The sequence below is a fragment of the Cydia strobilella genome, chromosome 10 (genome assembly GCF_947568885.1).
Source record: "Cydia strobilella chromosome 10, ilCydStro3.1, whole genome shotgun sequence".
Classification (NCBI taxonomy): Eukaryota; Metazoa; Arthropoda; class Insecta; order Lepidoptera; family Tortricidae; genus Cydia; species Cydia strobilella.
In genome coordinates, this window is record NC_086050.1 from 10,248,691 (window position 1) to 10,276,400 (window position 27,710).

Below are 27,710 nucleotides of genomic sequence, written 5' to 3' on the forward strand. Positions count from 1 at the left end.
TGTAAGCTACTATGAAGATACTAAAGTATGTAGGTATTATATAATATGTAGGATAGATAGATAATAGATCATAGATAGATATTGTTTATGACGTTACATAATGACAATGACATGCTATCGTCATGCTATTCAAACATTAAACAATGTGTCATATTATATGATTTCAGTGGTTAAATATACTGTTTTTATTAATATGAATTTATCAGGTGTCGATGGAAGTGCATTCACTTTGACCTTTGCCATAGAATTACTCGGAATAGAGGTTTGGCATGATTGCAACGAAGGTTGGCTAGATCTTGGGCCATGTACTCAAGGCATTAAGATTCAGTACCAATTGTATCCTGGACAGAATTTTGACTTAGATATTCTAATATGGCCCCATGCTGTCAAAGTGAGTAAGTATAATAAAGACAATAAGTAAGGAAGGGTGAGGCGATTAGGTATTTAGGCACGCATAATACTCGCTCTAATGTCATTATATTACAAAACAATGTTTAGCAATGAAAACAGTTACCAGAGGGCCTACCGCGAACCATGATCGACGTGTTGCCTCCCTGTCACACGTACGAATTTACAATAGGCCGGTCCGCACAGTTCAAAATGTATGAGAAATCTACATTAATTCTCACATTAGAGATTTTTTGAGATGTGATTACCTATGTTACAAATAATATATTTTGAAAAAAAATCTCCACAAAATATGTCAATTTGTTTTTATAAATCCAAATTATTACTAAAAGAGAGAAATAAACCAAAACATCAATCCCCACACTAGAGATTTTCTAATATGCTGTTCTCAGGCATATACTCATTAAGTATTTATATTTTCTTCCAGCTTGGCACAGAAACCTGCCCCCAATAACTTACTTTATTAAAAATTTTTTTTACATAAAAATAACTAATGTGTACATAAAAATTACATGTTAATTAAGCTCTTTATATTTACTATATTCTACAAAAAAATCTCTAACGTAAATGAATCCGTTTAATTACTATTAACCATTTTTGTTTCGACTTTTTTTTGTTGCTTATAGAAAATGGACACTCGACTTTTGTTTCACCTTCATAAATCTCTTACTCATGTTAGTGTAATAACAAAAAAATTCTCATGTATATGTAATATTGTATGGAATACAACCATAATTATTACGACGTCCAAGCTATTTAAATTACCCACGCAGGCACTAACTGACGGGTACTGATTCACTGTAGAGAACGTTTGATCGACTTCCATATCTCCGTCTCACTTCAATGTTCGCGGTAGACGATCGGTCCGCTTGAACTGCCGAGAGTTCGCGATGCGGTCGACCGTTAATTCTCCCATGACTAACTTACCCAGTTTCATCGGTACGCGTAACGATTGTTTACGCATGTTTAATTTTGATTGCGCGCTTACTTAACACACCTCAGGCAAAGCTCCGATAAAACGCGCAATGCATACATTGCGGCATATATCTCACGTATGTCAGCTATGAGGCTATGACATAGCAATGACAGACAGTGGCAGTTAGTGCCAAATTAGAATACAGACTTTTTTACCAACCATAAAGTTTAGTGCAAAGAGAATTTTAAACTCCTTAGTGAAAACCTCACGGTTTGTGCGAAATTGAGCGTTAAGCTATACTATGCTAATAAAGATGATGGTGTGATTTACGGAAATTAATAATAGATATAATTTATTTTATTGTATAATACATTCCCGTTTCATTTACACCCAATATTATATCTTTTTCCGTAATCAAATGCGTTTATAATTACTGTAACCGTCTGTGTAGTGTACCATAATATACGCGATGGTTTGTCCTCCGGGCCCAAAATCGATGATCCCCTTTGATTATTTATTTTAAATGAACGTCAAAATCCAGACAGGAAATTTGATTTTGACATTTACGGCTACTGCCGTAGCAGTCGACAGCAATGTCGCGCTTCAATATTGCTGCAGTCGACTGCATTGCTGCAGAAAACGTGAAAAAGGTCATTCAATTCAATGGGTAGTAGAGTTATGAGATGAAATGACGCAATAATGAAACTTTAGTTAATTAACAATATTATATTAAATCATTATTACATACTATTTTACTCGCAAAAAGGTTTACTACCAACATACTTCTTGGTGCCCAAATGAAATAAATAGTACATTTCGATGCTAGTGCGGAAAGTATGTCATTACTTCACGAGTACCGAGATAGGTATCTTGGCAAGACTCGGGACAAGTGAAGAATGACATTTCCGCACGTGTATCGAACGACGTTTATTAACACAGTTGCGAAAAAATAATAAAAACAACAAGTGAGGAATAAAAACAACAAGTAAGGAATAAAAACTTGGAAACTTAAAACGCCGCTTAGTAAGAAAAAACGCCTCTTTTTTGACATGCGTTTCGGCAGCTATTCCTTTAAAGTGATATTTTCCAGAATGAACAATAAATGGGCTACATTGTCCATTTTTTTATTTAGTGCAAATCGCCACACTGTAATTGTAACAGGGAAAATTGTCACAAAAAACTACATAACATTTAAATTTTTTGTAAACAACTCATTTTTTTTTGTATGGAAAGGTCTAATAATTTTTTCAAAAATGAATTCCTCGTTCCTAAATTATACGAAAATGATATATAAGTTGCCCTAGTTGCTAAGAACAGGAAGAAATATAGCATAGATTGGACTTGGGGAGCCGACCCTTTTACCCCCCTTTTGGGGGGCGTTACGATCTCGTGGCTACCGGGCTGAATCAGTTTTATTTGCCCTAAGGAACAATCAATCGTGCCAAGCGGCATCGCCTGAGACAAAAGTGCATACTCAATGCGCTTACTTACCAGTATAATTTAATAATCAAATTAATGGGCCCTGGAGGGAAATTCTCTGAAAACCTTAAGTTAGCTCATTTTACTTAAAGGAGACATTCTTTTATTTTTAAAAAGAAACTAAATTGCATTCAAAGGTTTTTATTTTTTTTTTCAATTTTGCTTGTCTAAAAATATTCGATTTTATGGAAATTTTGTACGACAGACGAGTGTAAGACCTAATGTTTCTTGAAGAAATGTTATCATTAACATTAACTGTATCGACGTGGTATCGACTAGTAGAATAAAATAGGGAGTGTTTATTGTTTGGAATTTTTAGTCGGTTCGATTCCCAGGCGAGACAAGCGAATTTCAAAAAACCTTTGAATGCAGTTTTGTTTCTTTTTAAAAATAAAATGAGCTAACTTAAGGTTTTAAGGCACTTTCCCTTCAGGGCCCATAAAAAAATTCCACACTGTATATTAAGAGCACGTCTTATTCTCAACTGTTAGACCTTAGACTAATATAACTTGATCCCAAGTTTCCTTACAATTATACGTAATCGAGGGCCAGGTTCATACTGGTTTCATGTCGCGATGCGCTCGCTGACAAATACCAAGCGGTAAGAATTGCTGACATTTGAATTCGAAATTAGCTTTATAATTTGTCCGGGCGGCTATTCGAAGTATAACTAAGTGGACGGTCCTTACTAACCAGTAAGATTCAGATCAAGCATAATAGATAGTTGTAAGACTTCAAGGGTCTATTTATATCTGACACAGCATCCAGTATTCTAAACGTTTTGTGAATAGATATAAAAATTTGACAGCTATCGTTTTTCATATAAAGACAGACACTTAATTCATTGAACTATTGAACCTTAACGCAATGCCATAAGCCATAAGGTATACTTTCCTAATATACCTTGAGGCTAATTCGAACTTTGTTATTAAAGATATTTTTTTTATTATTTGCGTGTGCGTTTCGCTCGTACTAGTTAAAATATGTTTTGGAGCGAGCGAGACGGTCGGGCGAATGATAACAAAATGATATATTATTGACATCTTAAATAAAGTTCGGATTGGCCTCTGTGAATGCCTGGAAATACCGCATACTTTTTAATTTTTTTATGCTGGAAATTGATTTAATTATCGAGAGAAAAATGAATACGTTATTCTTCCATAACTTGTGCAGTTACTGGCAAAAAACTAGAAATGTCCATTAATTGTGCAGAACATTATTTGCTGTTTGTTTCCAAAATCTTGCTGCTATTCTACAAATATAGTAGTGACTCGGGAGATTTTTAAACATGATCGATACAACTACTTCATAACCACCATAGTAAACTTTTCTCTCGGTGTGGGAGTTCCTCGGTCATGAAAAACTTACAAAATAATAATTTGTTTCAATAAATCTATAATTTACATTATTGTCGAGAGATATTCTGACCGTGTAGTCGTATAAGCTTCATAACCCATTCTACAAAAAATATCTTATGTGGGAATTATTGTTTAAGTAGTATAAAAGATTTAAAAAAAAGTTTTATTTCTCAAAAACGGGAATTGATATCAAGTTGTTACTTTACAGACGGGTATTCAATATGATATAGAATTCACCCATGTAGAAAAATTTGAGTGTGCATTTAATGTAACTTAAACTTTATATTGACTCCACTACAAGTGCGACAGAGGCAACACGTCGAACTTGGTTCGCGGTAGACCCTCAGTGGCTACTTTGGAACGAGAGCGCCACGATAGTAATTCGTGGACAAGATCTCTAACTATCTTTCTATATTTATCTAACTATATTTATTTGAAAGGGACGGGTATGAACATGGACATCTCGTGCGTAAGATACTGTCTCGCCGCGACATGTCTATTGTCTATACCCGTCCCTAGGGCGAAAGGAAAGGATAAATCTAATAACCCCTTTTGCACACCGTTCTTCGTTTTATTTTAGATATGGAGTGGTATGAACTCCAGTTGGGTTCGCACGTGGCAGTTCTTGGATCGTCGATGGCTGGCATTTGATATTTGCCATATATTTCCCATAAAGGTTGTGGAGCTGAAAGCCTTTATAGCGACTGTTTACCCCACCTTTGGAGTTGGCGCTCTCGGATCCAAGTAACTAATATATATTATGCTAGGCTATTACTCTACGGACATACCTCAAAAATCGAAATTTCGCGGTGTATTAAGCCATAGTGTAGACGAAATCTATCTATATACGATCAATACGATCATGGCTAAGTTTATTATTAAGATAATGTACCGAGTTGCTACCCATAGGCAGTTGGATACATTATCTAAGTATAGGGCATACGTGTCTATTACCCAACTTTATTTTAGTGTCGGCCTGGATTTATTTACATTATATTTATGGTGCTACCCCTTACTAACTTGTCAAGTAGTAGGTAAGTACGTGAGATGGTATGAGAATAAAGAATAAACCTGAATCTTAGGCTTTATTATGCTAAAAGAAACGATAGGAATTAATTACATGACAACGTCAAATTCATGACATTCTTCCCTCCTTAGTCCTGAACGTAGTCCGATAGATGGGAAGGGGGTCGTCGAGCTCGAGCCGAACAACGTGGCTCATTCGGAATAAAAGGGCTAGGAGTTGGCTCTGCAGTCACGTCTGGAGCTCTTACATTTGGGGTTGTTTCAGTCGCTGGGTCAGAGGGCCCAGCAATGGGATCTGCAAGTACTTAATTTCCATGGAATTCAAAATCATGATTTGTTTCATTCTCTGCACTATGTGTAGGGGTAGGATCATTTGTGTTAGATACCGTTAGTGGCACTGCACCCCTGGGAGCGAGGTGTCGATTCGAAACTAGCATCTCTTTGCCGTTTGATAATCTCACTGAACTCATCGGATTTGCTTCTATTAGTTCAACTTCTTCTACCAGAGGGTCGTACTTGCTTGCACGAATGAATTTTTTGAGGAGGACTTTACCGGGCTGTAGCCACGGTGGCATAGATTGCCCCCACGAAGATCGTCGACAGTGGTTGAACATTCTCTCGTGCGGTGTCTTATTAGTCGAGGTGCAAAGCAAAGATCGGATGCTATGTAACGCTTGTATCATCACATTCTCCCACATGGTAATAGGCAAGTTTTTGGTTTTCAAAGCAAGACGAATTGTTTGCCATAGAGTACCATTCAGGCGTTCGACCTGTCCATTTCCTTGAGGATTGTAAGGTGAGGATCTGCTTGTGGACACGCCCTTAGAGTGTAAAAAATCTTTCATTTCAGTGGACATAAAAGAAGTCCCTTGGTCTGTATGAATAGTTGCCGGGTATCCAAATACAGAAAATAGTTCGCTCAGGTGTTTTGTGACTGTCTCCGTGCTCATATCTGAGCAAGCATACGCAAAAGGAAATCTGGAGTATTCGTCTATGATCGTCAAAATATACTTGTTTCGCGTTGTTGATGGTATTGGCCCTTTGAAGTCCATAGATAATCTTTCGAAAGGAGCGGTAGCTTTTATTAAAGTCCCGGTTGATTTGCTGAATCTGGGTTTAATTTCCGCACATGTAGGACATGATGATACAACTCTCTTTACATCATCACAGCTAAATGGCAAATTTTTAGACCTAATCCAGTGTGTTAGCCGAGCCACACCAGGATGACAAAGTGACTGATGTAATTCCTTTAGACGGTCATCGGTTGACGCTGCGCAGCAAACTTGGAAAAATAAACGATAGGAATTAATTACATGACAACGTCAAATTCATGACATTATACGTTATTAAAACAATTATTTGCTAATGGTGCCGAAACCCGGGAGACCTCCAGCCGGCGGCAGAGGCGGGGGTCTGCTAATGGTGCCGAAACCCGGGAGACCTCAAGCCGGCGGCAGCGGCGGGGGTTTGCTAATGGTGCCGAAACCCGGGAGACCTCCAGCCGGCGGCAGCGGCGGGGGTTTGCTAATGGTGCCGAAACCCGGGAGACCTCCAGCCGGCGGCAGCGGCGGGGGTTTGCTAATGGTGCCGAAACCCGGGAGACCTCCAGTCGACGCCGGCGGCGAGGGCCATCAGATACTAAAATTCACGAGACGCTTAGAATAAGTCTAATAACATAGGATATAGGTAACATACTCAAACAAGTAATGATAAATGCCTTCGCCTTCGAATCACGTCGCGCTAACTGAAATATTAATTATATCTTGTTTGCATGTATAGTGAAGTGTTCATAGCAAGATTAGCAAGGGATCTTAGTAAGCTCTTACTTCAGTATCAGCAGTCAGCACATATATACTATAGATAGTGTCCCATCTCCCTGAAGAAGCCATAATAAGTAACTTTCCTACTAATTGATTGTTGTAGTGCAAAAAACGACAAGGTTACAGAAGTATTCCTACCGCGTCTAAAGTTTGGGCAGCAACGATATTTCGCTCCAGTAATAGAAGAGGAGACAAGCTTCGAAACTTTCATCTACGATTTAATATGGCAGACAGTGGAGGGTTATATACCCGCCTCTTATTTGGACGGATTGTTTGATGTTCCACATCCTGTGGCAGGTACTATTGTCACGTTCCTTTGCACGGTATGAAAGTGGCTAGATATAAATAATACCTACAGGAAGCAGGTAAATAACTACTACAAATACCTAGAACTCCGTTGCTGCTCACCTAAGAGCACGTTCACATTATCTTAAACGATAGCGGAGCGTCAACGGGCATTTTAAATAAATATAATTATACAGTATAGTACCTCAATGGCAAAAATCTCACTAGAATAGCAAAAAAGTTCGTTCGTCTTAGGGCCGATACAGACGGACTGCAACCCGACTGCAACTTGTGTGGGAACTGCACGCCGACTGCACGCCAACTGCACGCCAACTGCACGTCGGCGTGCAGTTCCCATACAAGTTGCAGTCGGGTTGCAGTCCGCCTGTACCGGCCCTTAAAGGGTATCGACTGAGAGAGGTTGGTATAATAGGTTTTTATTCGATTTAAAGAAGTTTAGTGTTGCAGAGGTAAAATAAAATTAATGAAATATTCATATTAAGCCCCCCATTCACGCTCCTACCTTGCAGTCCGCCTCGCAGGACTGCGGAGTAGGATATAGCTCACACACTTCCTACATTGCAGTGCCACCTACCAGAGGACCTACCACGAAAGACGAAAATCGAAATTTCGCTATCTTCACATACACATCGAATTCCTTTATATATTTCAATAAAATCTGCTAAGTCCGTGTTTTTCATTGTAAACAAAATGGCGGACTGCAGTCCTGCATTAACATTCACGGTTCACGGTCCAATTCGCTACATTGCAGTCCTGCTACGTAGGACGTCAACCCACAAACAATCCTGCGCGGCGGACTGAAGCGGTGGGCAGGGCTTGTAGGACTTGTAGGACCCAAGAGGCATCCTACCTGGGTTTTGTAGGACGCCATGTAGTCCCGCGACCACATTCACAATCCTACATAATGAGGCGGACTACGAGGCGGACTACCATGTAGGAGTGTGAATTTACTCAAACGCGTAAAGTAAGTACCTATAGCCTTATTGTTTTTTTGGAATTACAAAGGTTTGTTACTAAATATCTTGAAGATATAGAGGTGATAAAACAATACGCCTATTGTTTTGAGTTATAGAGGTCTAATTAAATTTTTCGAGTTATGGTGGTAAAATTGTACCTACTCTATATTTAACCGTGAAGGGAATCGTTGATTATTTCGTCTTAATGAAAAAAATGAAAATTGTTTTATGTGACGTTTTATGTTTAATGAGGTAAAATATTTAGTTATAAAGGTTTTGGGCTTTGAACGGAAGGGAATAGCATTTTACTTGGTGTTAACGAGGATTTCGCCTTAACGAGGTTGTACTGTAGTATGAAATTAATACTTACCTACCTCTCATCTTACTTTATCGGAGTTACGTCAACTAAACAGGAAACAGGTATCAAACAAGACCAAACAAGTGCGAGTCGGACTCGCGCACCGAGGGTTCCGTACTTTTTAGTATTGGTAATTGTTATAGCGGCAACAGAAATACATCATCTGTGAAAATTTCAACTGTAGCTATCAAGGTTCATGAGATAGACAGACAGACGGACAGACGGACAGCGGAGTCTTAGTAATAAGGTCCCGTTTTTACGCTTTGGGTACGGAACCCTAAAAACTACGATAGATTATGTCACTGTCAAAACTGTCAATGTCACTTATGTCACTGTCAAGTAAACATTTCAGGTTTCGCCAACTTTTTTCTAATATGCTTCTTTATATTGGTTGGCCATCATTGACAAAAAAAGGTTTTTTATAGATACAACTTTTGTCACCGACTGCACTTTGTTTTCAACAGTCAACATCGAGACAATGGGGTTGGCAACTGTCAAAGGTATGCTGAGATGGCGCCTACATAGCTTGCCCCTTTTTCTATGAGATTTGGCTTAAAGGGCTGGCATCCAGGACATTAAAAAATAAAAATTTGACACATTTCTAGGGATTGACAGGGCAAGCTATGCTGGCGCCATCTGCTAAACACTTCGACCGGCCAACCCCATTCTCACGAACCTAAACACAACCTTTAACCCCCCACCCCCCCCACCTCCCAACCCGTTAGCTTCACTACCACCTTCCTGTAATGTTGTTAAATACACCATTCCCTTACACTGAGCCAAAATACGCTTAATACACGAATTATTTCCCCCGATTGGCAATTTTTGGTTTTCGTTTGGTGAGCTAATAGGTATATGATGGGGATGACAACAGCCTCGTGAAATGTAAACGTATATAATAGTATAATATAATTATATACCTAATAGTATTAAGCAAACGCGGATCGGACCGCGCGAACTCGCCAACTATTACATAAACCAAAGAGGTTTACAATAGTGGCATACTGGCAAAAGTTGTATGAATATTTAAAGTGAATAAATAAATTAAAAAAAAAAAAAAAAATGAACATCAATCTCATCAGTTTTCTCGGAAAATTTCAACTTATATAGTACTTATACTCCTATAGTAATATAATATGTATGTACATATGAATATAGCGTGCATAATTGACAACATATATAGTTCAGAATTTTCAGATCCGGGAATGTAAATTTATACTACGTACAGTAAAATAGGACCCCAAAACTTCCGGGCATAATGTCTCCGGACGCCATATACAAAACACCCACAGGTATAATATACCTACTAGCGATATTCGGATCTGAGCTAAATACAGTCAACTGTATTTTAGATTTACTCCGTCGAATTACTCTTGGCAGAGCAGTCGTGGTCACGTTGAACGTTAAAATACGTTTCTAGTATTTTTTTGTATAAAATGGTATTTTTACCCGACTGCATCAGAAAGAGGGTAATGTATTTCGAGCGTCGGTATGTATATATGTCAATCTATTTGGCACCGGATCCTGCCTTTTCGCCGAAAATTGTATTGCCGTATTTCACTTGCCAAATTTTCGCATAAGTTTCATTTGGCCGAATAACTTTTACCAAATAATTATTTCGCAACCATTTCATTTCCCAACCCCATAGTTGGGAAATCAAAATGACGTACTAGGTTGGGTTAGGTTAGGTTGGACGCGAGCACCTCCCGGGGTCAAGTGTGACTTGCTACGCAGACGACACGCTAGTCACCTCCCGGGGGACCTCGTACCGGGAAGCAGCACGCCTCGCCACTGTGACGGTAGCACAGGTGGTGAGACGCATAACGATACTGGGCCTGGAGGTGGCGCTGCACAAGTCCGAGGCGCTCTGCTTCCACGCTGCCCGGAAGGCGCCACCTGCAGGATCCAGCATCGTAGTTGGTGGCACTCGAATCGAGGTAGAGTCTAACATGAAATATCTTGGACTTGTCCTCGATTCCCGCTGGAGCTTCCGCGAGCACTTTGCCCGCCTGACCCCCCGACTAATGGCAGCATCGGCCGCACTGAAGAGCCCAACATCGGGGGGCCGGAGGTTGCGAGCCGCCGTCTGTATATGGGGGTGGTGCGATCGATGGCCCTGTACGGGGCGCCGATCTGGGGGGGGGAGGGGGGGGGGAATCTGGTGGCCCGAAATGTTGCCCTGCTGAGAAAGGCTCAGAGGGCGATGGCTATCAGCGTCGTACGCGGGTACCCCACCACCTCATACGATGCGGCGTGCCTATTAGCGGGAACGCCTCCTTGGGATCTGGAGGAGGAGGCCCAAGCGTCTCTGTACGAGTGGCGCAAGGACCTCCGGTTCCAGGAGTATCATCCTGCGCCCAGGGAAGTAGAGGCGCAGAGGCTCCTCGTCCGGCAGTCCATCGTCCTCCAATGGGAGGAAGAACTAACTGGGCGCGAGGGAGGACACAGGACTGTCGAGGCGGTCCGGCCGGTCCTGCAAGACTGGCTGGAGAGAGAGCGGGGCTCGCTAACCTTCCGGTTGGTGCAGGTGCTCACGGGTCATGGCTGCTTCGGGAGCTACCTGCACCGGCAAGACGGGAGGTGACGGCCGAATGTCACCAGTGCAGCTGCGGCGAGGACACGGCGCAGCATACCCTGGAGGAATGCCCAGCCTGGGCGGGGCAGCGCCGTGACCTCATGGCAGTGGTTGGGGACGACCTCTCCTTGCTGGCCGTAGTTAAGGCTATGGTCGCCAACGAGAGGTCGTGGAAAGCGGTCCTCTCCTTCTGCGAGGATGTAATGTCGCAGAAGGAGGCAGCGGAGAGGGAGCGGGAGGCCGACCCAGCCTCGCACCCGATCCGCCGCAAGCGCGCAGGGGCTCGGAGGAGGGCGTATGCCCATCTTCTCCCCCCCACCTACTAGCGAGGTCTGGGCAGCGGCGCGGGGGGGGGGGGGGGTACCCACGCGCCTTCTGAGGAGGCAGGGCTAGAAGTTCCTCCCTAGCCCCCCCAGAGAAGGGCCCGCTGTATGTGGTGGTATGCCCCATTGGCGGCGCGCAGGCATACAGTTGGTTTTTTAGTGGGTAGTGGCGCCTTTTGCCGAGTCCCACATAACCCGCACTTTCTCCCCCGAGGGTGTGGGTATGCATAAAGCATTTTTCCAACGAAAAAAAAAAAGAAAAAAGGTTAGGTTGGACGCGGGGGCGTCGCTGCCCATTACATAGGCCTCGCAGAGAAGACGCGCGTGGTGTGGCCACGCGCCTTCTGAGAAGGCAGGGCTAGAAGTTCCTCCCTAGCCCCCCCCCCAGAGAAGGGCCCGCTGCATGTGGTAGTAGTAGTAGTAGTAGTAGTAGTAGTAGTAGTAAATTACTTTATTGTACACTCACTCACTCAATCACTTTGTTGTATTGTGGTTTTTAGTGGGTAGTGGCGCCTTTTGCCGAGTCCCACATAACCCGCACTTTCTCCCCCGAGGGTGTGGGTATGCATAAAGCATTTTTCAAACGAAAAATAAGGTTAGGTTGGATTATGTAAAGTTGGGAAATGATTAGTTGGGTTTTAAATTTTTGGGAAAGATAGTTTGGGATATGAAAGTTTGGCAAAAAAATTCGGTAATGCATCAGTAACCCATTGGGCACGCCCTACAGCCCAAACGGCTGGACAGTTTTTGACATATGAGGTGTGGTTGAATTCGTCAAAATTATGGTAGTGATAGTGACATAGGCTATACATATAGGCTAAATTATTAGCAATAGAGGTGACAACAGGGTGTCATCTATTTATTGCCTATGAGGCATTAGCCTGTCGAGAACTACGTCTTTTACTTTATTGATTATTTTATTTTATTGTGTAAATTTAATATTTTTATTTAATTCTTGTTTTTAGACGTGAGACATCAAGATGCCGTATTATATCACGTAAGGGAAACCGCGCTCAATCGCAACTTGTCTGTACAATCTCAGCCACAATTATCAAGCACAAGCAAAAAAACATTAGGAAACCAAAAGAAGAAAGTAGAAGGACCGAAAACTAAATTTGAAATTAGTTTGTCGGGGAATAATATTTTAGCGGGTAGGTGCTTTTATTTCCTACACATATGTTTGACGTATTCAGAGTCCCCAGCAAGCTTTCCATGTAAACGTAGTTACGCTCTCTTTTTAAAACGACTAGCTATACAGGGTGACCTTAGCCATTGGACATACCCTAAAATCCCACGTAGGGTTACTTCTCAGGAATGCTCTAACGTTAATATTATTTTAATAAGAACAAAAAATAAAATAATAATTTTTCAAATAAAAGTTATTTACAATAATCGACAACAAAAAGAAACATACTGTATTCATCATTGGCAGTGCTTTTGACAATTTGATCAAAAATATGCGGCAATGATGACATTTGTCAAAAGTCAGAATCTTAACAATGACATAAATAAAAAAGATAATCAAAAAGGTCGAAGAAGGTTTCATACTATTTATGACCTCAGGAGCTACTAACACATACAGGTTGCTCCAAAGTAAAAAATTGTAATTTGTTAATTTCTTCGTAACCGCTACACCGGTTGTTATGATTCTTTGTATACTGGTTCTAAATACCCTAATGCATAAATACATTTCGGCTTAGTCCAATGGCTAGGGACACCCTGTAGATTACTCTGAAACTTTTTACTTTGTACTTACAATAGGAGAATAAGGATAAGTTTTTGTAGCTTCAGATACTATATAGTTAAAAAAAATACAGCAAATTTAAGTTTTTTATACAAAACTTATTTTTGCTCTATTTCGTTTGTTTTATAAACTGGATATAAACTAAATTAGCTCATGTCATTGTTTGTGCAGTTTCATTACAATCAAACACGTAGTTTTAAAATGAGAACGAAACTCCGTTTGTATGCGAAGGTGAAATTCGGCTGAGCTTGCCGGGGACTCGTACTTACTACTTGATACTTTTTTAGTTAATAAAAAATACACGAAGGAGAATTCTAGGGCATAGATAGCCAAAGGCATTCATTATTTATTTACTGAGCTGACGTACCTAAATCAATGAATTGATACGGGTTACGGTACGGGTGAGACATGGATTTCTTTCAGTAAAATTAGATACAGTAAAACAAACTATCTTAATGAATAATATACCCGATTTTCTTTTTTACTTAAAGGTCTGGGCGGACGAAACAATTTTTCATCTAGGTAGGTATTCGATCATCGTAAACCGCTATTTGACCGAGCGTTAGCGAAGGTCTCCGTTTCAACTTGGGCAAAATGCCTTCGTATGTCCGGATGTTTTCATCTACAGGTCGCATTTCTCAATAAATTCTCGGGATAATTTGTGAGCAAGTTCAAGAATTAAATAGTTTTTTTTGTCGATTCAGTTTGGGGACACTTTTCAAAGTGGCGGAGCCATGGCGGTTCGCGAGATCAACAGCTCACAGAGCCACTAGTAAATATTCACATCACTAGTTACCTAGATTGGTACTCAAGAACTTGTAATCGAATATACACCTTCAGAATGCAACTGACCTAAATTTAATGTGTCGCATTCTAAAATAACCGAATACACAAAATGCGCCGCACCGCTACGGGCGACTGTGCGCAACGCCGCGTAGCGGAAGGCCACAAGTTTTGTTTTTGTATCCCAGATATTAATTGACAGTTTGATTGGGCAATCTACTATCCAATCATACTGTTTTTGTACTAAAATGCGATCGAACAAATTCAGACAATTGAACTTTTCATATTGGCGTTTGTATAAGCCTTAGTACGACTTCGCCGCGACAGTACCTAGCGCCCGATAAAGACCTTTGACTTTACACAGATAAAGCCCGTCTTCCACCTTACTCAACCTATAATACCTAGAAGTTATAGGTAACGAAAAGTAACATTAAATTTATTATATAACGGGGAGTGCTCCGAGGAATTGTTCGGATTAATCCCTGCCGCTTCTTTTCGCCATCGTTCTACGCGACAACATTACCATCCTCACCACTTAGATGGTTGGCAGTCCTCAACTGTGCGTTTCTCCAGAAACTTCCTGCCTCGCACAGCTAAACTGTGGAATGAACTGTCGCCTGCGGTATTTCCGGACCGATACGACGATTCAAACCTTCAAGAAAAAAGCGTACTCCCATTTTAAAGGCCGGCAATGCACACACAACCCCTTAGGTGTTGCGATTGTTAATGGGCAGCGGTGATCGCTTACCATCAGGTGATCCGTGAGCTCGTTTGCCTCCTATATCATAAAAAAAATTGTTTTTTTATTTTAAATTAAACGTGTTCAGGAGCTGGTCGGCAAGTTGCTTTCCAATCGGTCGGCGACCGGCCACCGGAACTAGGGGAGTTTTTTGTCTTCATCTCCAGTCAGAATTTGCCCGCCTCCGACGATTATCCGATACTTTTTGTAAACATCGATTCTCTAGTCGATGTACCGACAGAAGCGTTAAAGAAATATCAGTAAGTATTAGCCACGTTAGCTAAGTAAAGGTGTACCTACTTGCTACTTGTATACCTAACCAGGCGTATATACTCTACACCTTACGGGAAATCAAGACGTATGCAGCTGACGTAGAAGGAATTGCACAATTTATGCAAATTACAGGGAGGATATTGTTGCAGACATGTTCCTATTCCTGTAGGCCAAGCACATGATTGACGCGACAGTATCTTGCCGCGAGATAGACTACCCGTCTTTTACTAACTGTATGAATTAAAGGGGGAAGGGTTGTCTATGTCGCGGCGAGATACTCTCGCGCCAATCATGTGCTAGCCCGGCTGTACGACATCGGGTTTGTCTAAATTCCTATTTAGACACTGAATAGGGTCTACTTCTATTAAATATTATATCATGTGCTATCTTGATTACTAAATTTATATTTTTAAGTTTTATAAGTTCATTTCAGAATATCGCATATTTATACACGTTGGTCTATGGGAGAAGAGACCCATGACTCGGAACATCAGCTTATAGGAAACAAAACAACGTATAACTTCAACGATCATCACGCGCTGCCGTTACCATGCGATGTGGCATTCAAAATTATCTGCGGTCTTATGGATGACGACTTCTGTATTCAGGTTACTGATCAATATACTTATGTTTGAAACAATTTCACACATGTATTTATATTCGATACTTATATGAAATTCGATTGGCTATCACATCACGTCTACGTTTTTCCAATAATATCAGCCAGTTATTCCTTTTTTGCTGGTTTCTAATTTATCACAGTCTGCAAACTAATATTATTCGTGACTGCTTCGATATCAGATATGGTGTCGGATAATTTTAAAGACAAGACAACGTGATCACATGACTTGTTGATCTATCGGTGTCGGCGCCGATATGGGTATTGGGTAGTTCGAACAAACTCTTAGTATATTTTGGTTATCAAGTGATTACTATTATTAGATATAGCGAGCTGCAAATTGCATGCACACATTATGAAAGAAATCATTCATAAAATGGCCATGCCATTTTGCAGCCGGGTGTAGGTACATGTAATGTGAGTAAGATGACATAAGCAGTATTTTTACAGCTTCGTGGAATAAGACGGGCCCCAAAACCATATGATGACCCACGTTTTTTCGGGTATGATAAGAAAGACTGCTTATTTGCTACCAACGCTCCGCCCACATTCAAACATTACGAAACTGATTTTATAATAGCTGAAACTAAAATCAACGCACGGTCTCTTGGAAAAGGAGTCAGTGGTGTAGTCCAAGGAGAATATGCGTTGTTGCCTCCAAACTTCACAGTGAAGAGATTAGGGCGTCAAGCTTTCTGCACAAATGATCAAAACGGTATCAACTTGCCAGTTAACCCTGAACAAATAGTTCCATCATACGTTGTCCTAGATGCTCAAATGACTTTAGAAGTACGCATGGGCTATGCTGGATGCAGGCCGCAAAGATTGGATAAGAGTTATTCTAGAATGATCTGCCTAATTTCTGATCAATGGCTGATAAGGGAATTGTCAATTCTCATTACTGACCTTAACCGGGATTTCGAAAGTACCAAAGAGAGCGACGATTTTCTGTCGGGTTTTGCCATTGACACGGGCGACACCGTAATTTTTTATATCGAGGGGCCTAAGGATGGAGTCATTTTACAGCTATGGGAAAAAACTGGAGACTATTATCCTCACTCTAACCCGTTGTTTTCCTCGTCAGCAAAATATGCATCCAGGGTTTATCCGGGTAAGTTGGCTTAAAACTGAACAATTGCGTTTATACAGTTTTATGAATCTGATCCGATTATTCTCATGGTTGTATATACAGATTCTTAGTGAAAAGTTTTATTTACATAATCCTAATTCTAAAACAATCAAACAACATAATGTTAACATAATAATATGTTAATGTAAGTAGGTATTCAATCGATGTTATGCTTCTTTCAGATCTAACGTTCGCTGGCACTCCTGTATGTTTCCAAATAATGAAGATGTTTGTTCCTCTGTCGGCAGTTTTGGCTTGTCCCCCTGTTTACGCGAGACCAAGCTTGCCTATTTTAGCCCGATATGTTAGAGCTTTTATTATTTCGCTTTTATTTTAAGAAAATCAAAGCATGTATAGTTGGTCAAACCAAATTGTCAGTAAATAAGAACAAAAAAAAACTATTCTCATCCTTTGGGTGCTAGTACTAGTGTAAGACAAAGATTGTATAATTTTCTCTATCTATGTTTGAAATGAGACAGTCCTTTGACAAACTATAGCTATAGCTGATCACAACTACAGATGTGCAGTTGTGCAAGTTATGAAGCTTCTGTAGCTCAGTTGGTTAAAAGCGATTGGTGTTCCGAATGGTTGCAAGTTCGAGTCTTGCCTATATCGGTGAATTTTTTCATGTTTTCGTTGGCAGACGTAGGTATGTGCTTTATAAAAACTAGTTAAATTTTATTTGTAATGTTTTACAGTTAGTGTTTTACTCGCGTGGTGAATAATTTTGTGTTTCACTCGGGAGTATTCGGGAGCAAAGTATGTTTAACCCAGCCTTGAATTCGCTACGCTCGTGGTTCAATTTTGGAATCTTTCGCATGCTCGTTTATTTATATTAGCACCGGGAGTTAAACAACAACATCTATTAGATATTAAGTATTTATGAACGCATTTTTTCACCAATATGAATATTTTAAGGATGTGTTGCGACATATGTAGGTATTTGGTAACGTTGGCGGCAAGTATTAATTTGATAACTGTAGTACTAATGTCCAATCGGGGACATTCCTGGTGAACCACCTTAAGGGCAAAAATCGTTTAAACGTCTTGCAGACGGTCAGGCGATATCATAAAAGTGATGACCTAGTCGAAAAAAAAAGGTTAGCTTAGGTAAAGTTTATTTGCAAACTAATATAAGGAATCCAAAATGCATCCTAATTGATTATCTTTAAGGGGAGGCGAAGCTTAATAGCCTTAACAACAACAACAACTAATAAACTGTCCCTAACTACATATATTAAGTTATTTAATGTAACTTTTTCGTCTAAAACGTCTTCCAGATCTTTTACTTACTCCTTTTAAACGAAGTGAAATTATGTATGCGTCTCACGAAAATGTCCAATAATATCTCAACTCTCTCGCATGCGACTAAAACTTTCTCCCTAATTGAGCTTAATTTAGTCCAACTCACTGCTGTAATGAATTTATATTTAGAATTTCTCAATCCTCAATCTTTGCCATTTTGTGTCAGAACTACGAGTACTATCTTGATCGCGACAACGCTATTTTTTATGACTTTCTATTATAAAAGGGAAACATTAATTGAGTAAGATCTAGGTTCTTTTTTAAAGCATGAGTGAATGAAAATGGTTACTAATTTTGGGAGCTTCATAGGCTCCGTCTTCAGTGTTATCAGGTGATCACTAGTTACTGATGCAGTCGGTAACTAATCCATACTTCCATACTTAATATTATAATTGCGAAAGTGTGTCTGTTTATCTGTCTGTTTGGCTGTTTGTTACCTCTTCACGCTTAAACCGCTTAACCGATTTAGTTGAAATTTGGCATCGAGATTGTCCCGGGGAAGGACATAGGACAGTTATTATGTCGGAAATCATCCCTAAAGAGAGTGAAAAGTGGGGTGGAATTGAGAGAGTTAATGAATTGCCTGATAATTAATGTAAGCAATTAAGGGTATCAGCATCGCTCGTCTCATTCGTTTTTCGTTTATTTCTTATTTCGTATCGTTCTTTACTCGTCTTGTTATCTCTTTGTCGCTATCTTCTCTGATAATATTATTTAACTAGTCTTTTTTCGTGAAAGTCATTATTGTATTCGATAGCTAAATTTTTTTTGAACATGTTTAGTCATAATATTATCTTAGACGAAATCTGGTATTTTTAAATTTATAAAATATCCGGAATTGAATAGTTACCTGTTAATAGTACCCAAATAAGTATTAGTTTGTCTTTAGTACGTGCCTCTGTTTTATTTTCAGGCCACATTGAAGCTAGGTCGGTTGCTATGCAACAAGCGGTGGTGGCGGCTCGGGCCGCCGACCAGCGTGCTGCCCACCGCCGCGGAGTTGGTCAGCTTTCACCAGGAACTCTGCACGGCGCCCCGCCCGACCCAAGCCATGACCGCTCTGTGTGCCACGCCACTCAGATCTCGTAAGTATTTTATAGTCGGTCAAACAACTTTGTCAGTAGAAAAACGCGCGAAATTAAAATTTTCTATGGGACGATATCCCTTCGCGCCTACATTTCCGCCGCATTTAAGTTGCCGCTTTTTTCTACTGACGGAAATGGCTTGACAGACTAAGTAAACAGGTGACAGGTGAACCCGCTTTATACAGACACTTTTAATATGATCCCTCGTGTGACGCTATTTTAAACGTGTTGTCATACCATTGTTTCATGGTTAATACGCTTAAGAGTCTTCTTAAGTGCCCACGGTAAGCTCGGTTATCCTTACAAACGTAGTTACGCTCTAAGGCCGTTCCATCGGTTTGCCGCTGTTACTGTCACATTTCGCAAGAAAGAATGGGAAAGATCTTGCGCGCCAAGTGTCCATTTTGATCGAATTTTGTCGATTTTTATTTATTTTAGAAACGTTACCTTACAATATCGAAATTCGAAAGCTATGAAATTACTATTTAAGTTAAGATTGTTTTTTCTTCTTTTTTTTGTTTATAGTATAACATAATACATAACCGAGTAAAGTTTGATTAAGAGTCCGAGTTAGAGGTTACTTTGGGAATTAATTGTATCAAGCGAAGTGTCATAATTCGTGTATCGGAAGCTATGTTATTAAAGATAATATAGTCAAGAACTATATATATTTTTTCCACGTCTACGAATATCAACGCCTCTTAGAAAAACATGATCATATAAGGAGACTTTTCGCCTTCTGGCTCAGGGAACCGCCTTAAAACGACTAGTTAGATTGTTCTGAAACTTTGTACTTATAATGGGATAAGGTATATCTAGGTCTGTAATTAGTTTATGTAGTTTCAGAATAATAAACTATCTTTCTCTTTATCTCAGATCTCATACCATAGTAAAAAAATACAGCGAATTTAAGTTTTTCATACAAAACTTGTTTTTGCTCTATTTTGTTTGTTTTAATATAACTAATTACAAACCTAGATATACCTCATGTCATTGTATGTGCAAAATTTCATTACAATCCAACACGTAGTTTTAAAATGTGAACGAAACTCCGTTTGTATAGAGGAAGGTGAAATTCGGCCGAGCTTGCCGGGGACTCTTAAGCATGTTTTACTGTAGGGGAAGCTGTTCTACCTCGAACAGATTTTTTTTTCTAAAAATCATAATATATTAGATAGTTATCTTATAATAAGATATAAAATTTAAAGATTGGGTTATTCATTTTGATGGGATACGTTGACGAAAAAAAAGGGAAAACCTTGGTCATTTCCCGTTGTACCTCGGAAATGATAATTTTAATTACTGAATTTATTATATAAATTAATAATAATATTTATATATGAAATCACAGATATATTTAGCATATTTAAGCCATTCAATAGATTTTTCTAGTACAATTAATTACCTTAGAAAAATATACTTATTTTTTTATTTTTGCCTAAAACATTATAGGAATCGTTTATTTCTAAGATTGATTCAATTACATACTTGGTAACTGAGAACGCAGATAACTAATAATTAGAAATACGGCAAATATGAAACCTTAAGGTACAAAAAAATTTTTACAGCAGTAGCAAGTACGGGCCAAGGTACAACACATTTTCAGTGCTCGAGGTACAACAAACCAACTTTTTAGTAAGCTTCGTAATAGCACTTCCAATTTAGATTAGGCTGAAATGATCCTTTTTTTTAATACTACGTCGGTGACAAACAAGCATACGGCCCGCCTGATCTTAAGCAGTCTCCGTAGCCTATGTACGCCTGCAACTCCAGAGGAGTTACATGCGCGTTGCCGTCCCTAACACTCCTCTCCCTCGTTGAGCTCTGGCAACCTTACTCACCAGCAGGAACACAACACTATGAGTAGGGTCTAGTGTTATTTGGCTGCGGTTTTCTGTAAGGTGGAGGTACTTCCCCAGTTGGGCTCTGCTCTAGATCTGGAATGACATCCGCTGTCCTGTGCCCTACCACACAAAGCGAGATGTCATTCGCAGTGCCCACATCTCTCTTCGAGTACCTACCTACCATCGAGTAGTTAATTAACTTAACTTTAACATATTAAATTAAGTTTTATTATCTATTAGCAAAACATGAAATAATCATCCTTGATGTAATGTTCGAAATACTGACTTTTCATTACACAATTTATATTTTAATTTTTTTCTTGAGTTTACCAGCCGCTCTCAAGTTTCGTTTATAGCTTGTTTTTTAATACTTAATAATAACGTTTCAAATAATATAAATTAAATATTTCAATAACCGTGGCAATGTGGAAATATTGCCATATGTCCGAGGTAAAACTAGCTCCACGGTACAACAGTTTCCCATATCCCCTGCCTTAATAATCAATTCCCGCTGGCGCGTCGTAGTGTGAGGAATAAAAAATAAATGTAGCGTATACATTTAATAAAGCTTCTTGGTTAAGAAATAAATATTTGGACCTCCGAGCTCTGATAAGTAAGTGCCCAAATATATTATTACTACACCTTTTTTGGCTTTGTTACCATAGAAATATGGATATGTGTTACGTTATATGTATTATAATACATGTTCAACTAGGGAATAAATCAAATAATTTTTTATGAAATGTTTTGTTTTGTGTGTTAGCTGAAAGGTCACTATTTCGTTAGTGTACTTATGATGTTATGATATCTATTTCAGTTTGTAATGGTTTTTAGGTTCGGTTCGTTTTTTGTTTTGGACAGACTTTTCGGAATTCAGAAACGAATTATAATAATTATTGTAATATTCTAGAAGTCTTTATTCAAATTACTTCACCATTTTGCTTAGGTTGATGGTTGACTTGAGGTGTACTTACCTATTGTAGGTAAATAGTATAGAAATGTAATGAAAAAGCGTGTAATTAATCGTAAGGAAAAAGTATAGAAATGACGATCAAAGCTATTTGAGTACTGTAAAATAATTAATGTCTATGATAAGTTTAAAATGATGCTAGTATGTGATGAAATCGCTAACTTACCTTACCTTAAAAATAGATCTAGGTCACAAAAATTAAGAAATATCAATATACCAAAGTATGTATTACCACCTTACAAGAATACCTATGAAAAAAGAACCTGGCAATTTCTGTTACCCGATACACTAAACTCATGGTCTAATGATGTTAACCAAAATATACTTAATAACACACATAAGACTAAAATAATTTAAAAAAATATGTTGTTATCAAGTACAGGTGCGCGCCCGAGTTGTTTATCAACAACTCGGGCAAACTAAATGCTGATTACTTAATTTACCAGTATTTCCTTAATATTATATTAAATTTAGATAGATACTTAACCGGATAACCGGTATGTAAACGAGCGACAATGGCGGCAGATAAACCGTACGCGGTTTTCGCTCGCTGTTTCCAAATGTAAATAGTATTTTAAGATTGTTTTGGATAAAAAAAATAAAAAAATAGGCTTTATGATAGAGTTGATAGATGTAATGTAAGTACCTATGCCATTTCTACAAATAGTTGCTTCTATTGACGCTAGCCTTCAATCAGTTATCTTTATGATATCATATCTGATGATTAGAATAATTTCTAACTTATTAATGGACTGAAACTCATTTATTTATTGAACCAATATGCGTAATAGGCAGTTTCGTTTCATCATAGCAACGAAATTGCGTATTTATTTAAATATTCATGCTTCGATTAGTACCAATCGCAGTAGCGCTTATTTGATGTTCGAATATCCAAAAGGCCTATGTTATGGCCAGTGATCGAAATAGGCAGCGTATAAATACCTAGATTTGGTATAGAACAAAGTCATAAAGTGGAGACTGCCTTACAATAAAAAAAAACCAGGACTAAAGTCCCGGAAACATACTAAGTAATCAGTATCGTTATAAATACAATTTTTTATTTATTTATTTAATCTTTATTGCACAAAATAAAATACAAATGTACAAAAGGCGGACTTAATGCTACAAGGCATTCTCTACCATTCTCTATCGGGCAAAGCAGATAACTTGTAGGCGGTGCAACATCACGTTGTAATTACAAAACAAAGTAGATATTTCAATAGGCGATACAATCAATAGGCGATACAATCAATAGGCGTTAAATAAAACAAGTAATAGTATACAATATATGTATAGACCTTACAAAAAAAATTGGTTGTTTTATTCTACGCCTTTTGATTGTATTGGCCAAAAACGAGGAATGCATTGTTTTTTTACCGTATTTATAGGAACTTTAGTCCCGGGAAAGAAAATGTTATTGCAAGGCAGTCTCCATTTTATGAAATTGTTCTACCAAGTTTAGGTATTTATACTCTGCCTATTCCGACCACTGGTTATGGCGCATCAATTGAGACTAACAAATACTATAATTTCGTCCGCATAGAAGTCGTAAATTAAACGGACCTTACAACCTCTTCCGTTAGTATTCCCTTATTACCCTTAATTTCACCCTCTTTAGGAATGATTCCCAGGTTAAACGGCATTCTATATAATATTGTCTTCGGTTACCGCGATAGTTACTCATGAAATAAAACTATGAAAACGGATTATATCGCGTATATTGAATTTATAATACATCCCGACGTTTCGAACTCTTTACAGCGTTCGTGGTCAACGGGTGACTGAGGAAAAATTACAAAATGCAAAAATACCCACATACTAAAATAATGAACAATCATAGACTACAAACTTTAAGGCTGGTTGTACATGCAAAATCGGTTCATAAGGCTAGTTATACACTATAATTATTTTTCAAAGATATATATATATACGCGATAAAAAACTATGCCGGCTCCAACCCTACACCACGGACCCGAGAAGATTTAATTCCCTCCTAAATTGTAGGAGGGTATCCCAATATGGGACCGGCAACAAACTCGGCGGGACACATCTTTTCAAAACATCAGAATGTCCAGCATCATCCAACACTACGGTCTCACAGTCTATGTCTCGCTTGCTCCTTTATCAGGTGGACTACAGGATCCCAAGCTGGTGGTAGAGAAAAGCCATCTTCCCTATTAAAGTTTGGATATTTCTTAATCTCAATGGCCTCGCGCAGCATTCTGGGTATGTAACGCTTCTCCTTGGCAAGAACCAGAGGCTTATCAAACTTGATTGAGTGATTGGCTTTATCCATGACATGCTCACAGACAGCAGACCTAGGTCGACGGTGCTTGACATCAGCTATGTGTTCCTTCACCCGAGTGGAAATGCTCCGTTTCGTCTGCCCGACATATGATAGGCCACACTCACAGTCCAGCCTGTACACTCCTGCAGTCTGTAGTCTTTATGGAGGACTTCGAGGAGAGGGCACTCTCATTGGCTCCTGTGCGACCGAAGATATTTAAAAGATACGTAGATGACACTTTTACTATACTTCCAAAAAGTAGTGTTTCAACTTTCTTGGATCACCTAAATTCCATCCATAGCAAAATAAAATTTACTATGGAGTTGGAAAAAGACTGTTCTCTCCCCTTCTTGGATGTATTGGTAAAAAGAAATCCTGATAACACCCTAGGTCGCACTGTGTATAGGAAACCTACTCATACTGATAGGTACTTAAATGGCAAATCGCATCACCATCCCAGTCAACTTGTTACAGTAGGCAAATCTTTGTTTCAGAGAGCCCAGAGGATATGTGATGACCAGCATCTGGCCGCGGAGCTCCAGCATGCCAGGCGCGCGCTCCAGGCAAACGAGCTCAGGATACCGCGGGTCAACCAGAGGTCCCACATTAAGATCCCCACAGTTGAGCGCAGGCCTGCCATTCTGCCTTTTGTCAGGGGGGTCACGGACAGGATCAGCCACATCTTGAAGCGTGCTTCTATAAAAACATATTTCAAGCCAATGAAGAAGATGTCACAATTCCTGAGGCCTGTAAAATGCAATACCCCTCTACAGACTGCAGGAGTGTACAGGCTGGACTGTGAGTGTGGCCTATCATATGTCGGGCAGACGAAACGGAGCATTTCCACTCGGGTGAAGGAACACATAGCTGATGTCAAGCACCGTCGACCTAGGTCTGCTGTCTGTGAGCATGTCATGGATAAAGCCAATCACTCAATCAAGTTTGATAAGCCTCTGGTTCTTGCCAAGGAGAAGCGTTACATACCCAGAATGCTGCGCGAGGCCATTGAGATTAAGAAATATCCAAACTTTAATAGGGAAGATGGCTTTTCTCTACCACCAGCTTGGGATCCTGTAGTCCACCTGATAAAGGAGCAAGCGAGACATAGACTGTGAGACCGTAGTGTTGGATGATGCTGGACATTCTGATGTTTTGAAAAGATGTGTCCCGCCGAGTTTGTTGCCGGTCCCATATTGGGATACCCTCCTACAATTTAGGAGGGAATTAAATCTTCTCGGGTCCGTGGTGTAGGGTTGGAGCCGGCATAGTTTTTTATCGCGTATATATATATATCTTTGAAAAATAATTATAGTGTATAACTAGCCTTATGAACCGATTTTGCATGTACAACCAGCCTTAAAGTTTGTAGTCTATGATTGTTCATTATTTTAGTATGTGGGTATTTTTGCATTTTGTAATTTTTCCTCAGTCACCCGTTGACCACGAACGCTGTAAAGAGTTCGAAACGTCGGGATGTATTATAAATTCAATATACGCGATATAATCCGTTTTCATAGTTTTATTTCACGGCATTCTATATGTTAAAAGTCTTACGAACACCGCAAAAAAGCCGCCCCCATACAATGGAAGTTACGCTCTCATTCTCAGCTAAAACGACAAAATGAAATGATATGAGACTTGGCATGGGCTTTCAAGTAACATGTTATTAAAAAAGCGTAACTTTAGTGTATGGCGGCGGCTTTGTGTAACTCTGAAACCAACTTATCTGGTTATCAGTCATATGTTTAAATTTCTCATCTAGATCTGTGTAGACAACCGTTTGTGCGTGATTGAGTAACCAATATGCAAACATCCACACATATAATTATCCCCATACACAAGTAGGTATTCTTATTGCTTACCGATCACGGATGAGGCCTAAGCTAAGTCTTATGATCCTCGATATGATTTATGATAAGCTCGAAACCAGACACAGCTATGTACACTCAAAAACAATGAAACCGGCTTGTATGAAAGTTTTCTTAGAGAGATTTTCTTTTGGATTCCCTTGACTCTTGACTACATTATCGGAGGGTTCATTTATTGACACGTGCCAATGCCAACTGCGAAGTGAGTGGTGAGATAAATTAAAACGATAATCGCTTTCCAAATTGGTTCTTTTGATCCTACTGCTCGCCTCTGCTATGAAATAATGATTCAAGTCCATATTCGAGAGCGGGCTATGAATGCAAATAAAATAGATCAGAGTCATGACTACTCATGACCGTTTTGCGCCTCGTTTCAAACAAATATGTAGGTGCGAAATTCGATTAATGCCTATCTATATTAGATTGGATTTATATTTACTTATCACCGAACGCAGGCCCTGTTTTGAACATTGCTGCATTCGCAACGCATGTGAGCATTAATTATTGCACACGTTTCCGGAGTGATAAATTAAAAGCATAGCAACGATAAACCCCTTGTTTAGTGCTCTTTAGAGAGTTACGGGAGAGCTGGATATATCATTTTCATATTTTGAGAGATGAGGTTTCGGAATCGTTTTGGATCGCCTGTGGTCTCGTGAAAATTTGTTTAAGGCAGGCGGGACTTATTGCAGTGCACGGAACGCACATGAATCATGCTCCCTGAGAATTGCTCGAACGTGCGTACCTAGCATGGCCTTGCGTTGGTGTGGGAGGGTCGGTATTATTTGAAATACGAAACGAAGTTTACTAAAGTTAAGGGGACATTCAGATAAAGATTGCAGCAGCGTTTCTGTTACGACGAATATTACTGTTGCTGCAATAGTAAACCTGCTACAATCGTCAGTTGAATGTCACCTATAACGTAAAATTCATTTTTGTGTTGTCAAGCATCCGGCTGCCCTTAAAATAAAAAGCCTCTTGGACTTTTAGGAGTGCATGTAGTGACGTTAGATAGTTGGCCTGAATCCCTACTAGTATTATAAATGCTAAAGTAATTCTGTCTGTTACTTCTTCACGCTGAACCGATTTAAGTAGATACAATTTGGTATGGATAATTGGATACAGTTTGACCCGGGTAAGCATAGGGTAGTTTTTATCAATCATCATCATTATTCTACGCAGACAAAAACACGGACAGAAGCGAATTTGGGGGTGAAAAAAAACAGTATGAATTGTTTAAAAATTAAGGTACCCAAAAGACTAATTCCACGCAGACGAAGTCGCGGGCAACAGCTAGTAGGTAAATAAATTCGCGATAGACCTGATTATAAATGTGATTTAATATGTGTTCAAAGGGCGAAGGTTTTAAATGCTATAAATGGCCTTCTGTATTAAACTAACAAAATTATTTGTTACAGTGCCAAACAAGCATGCTGGCCACGACTGAAGAGACCTAGAAAAGGTAGATTTGCCGTTATTTTGTATTATGTATTCCCTTTTGCCAAATGTGTTGGTTAATACAAATAGGTTTAACTATTG

The 27,710-nt window shown here is 39.4% G+C and overlaps 1 protein-coding gene across 1 annotated transcript; it reads left to right on the top strand.

The window, feature by feature from the left end:
- The first annotated feature begins 193 nt into the window (after positions 1 to 193).
- LOC134744767 (uncharacterized) lies at positions 194 to 27,710 on the top strand. Its single transcript, XM_063678681.1, has 10 exons — positions 194 to 391; positions 4,742 to 4,905; positions 7,111 to 7,304; positions 12,491 to 12,676; positions 14,880 to 15,051; positions 15,498 to 15,672; positions 16,134 to 16,794; positions 16,995 to 17,116; positions 19,031 to 19,202; positions 27,590 to 27,710. Exons 1-10 carry the CDS (start codon positions 194 to 196, stop codon positions 27,616 to 27,618), a joined length of 2,073 nt encoding a protein of 690 aa, XP_063534751.1. The 3' UTR covers positions 27,619 to 27,710.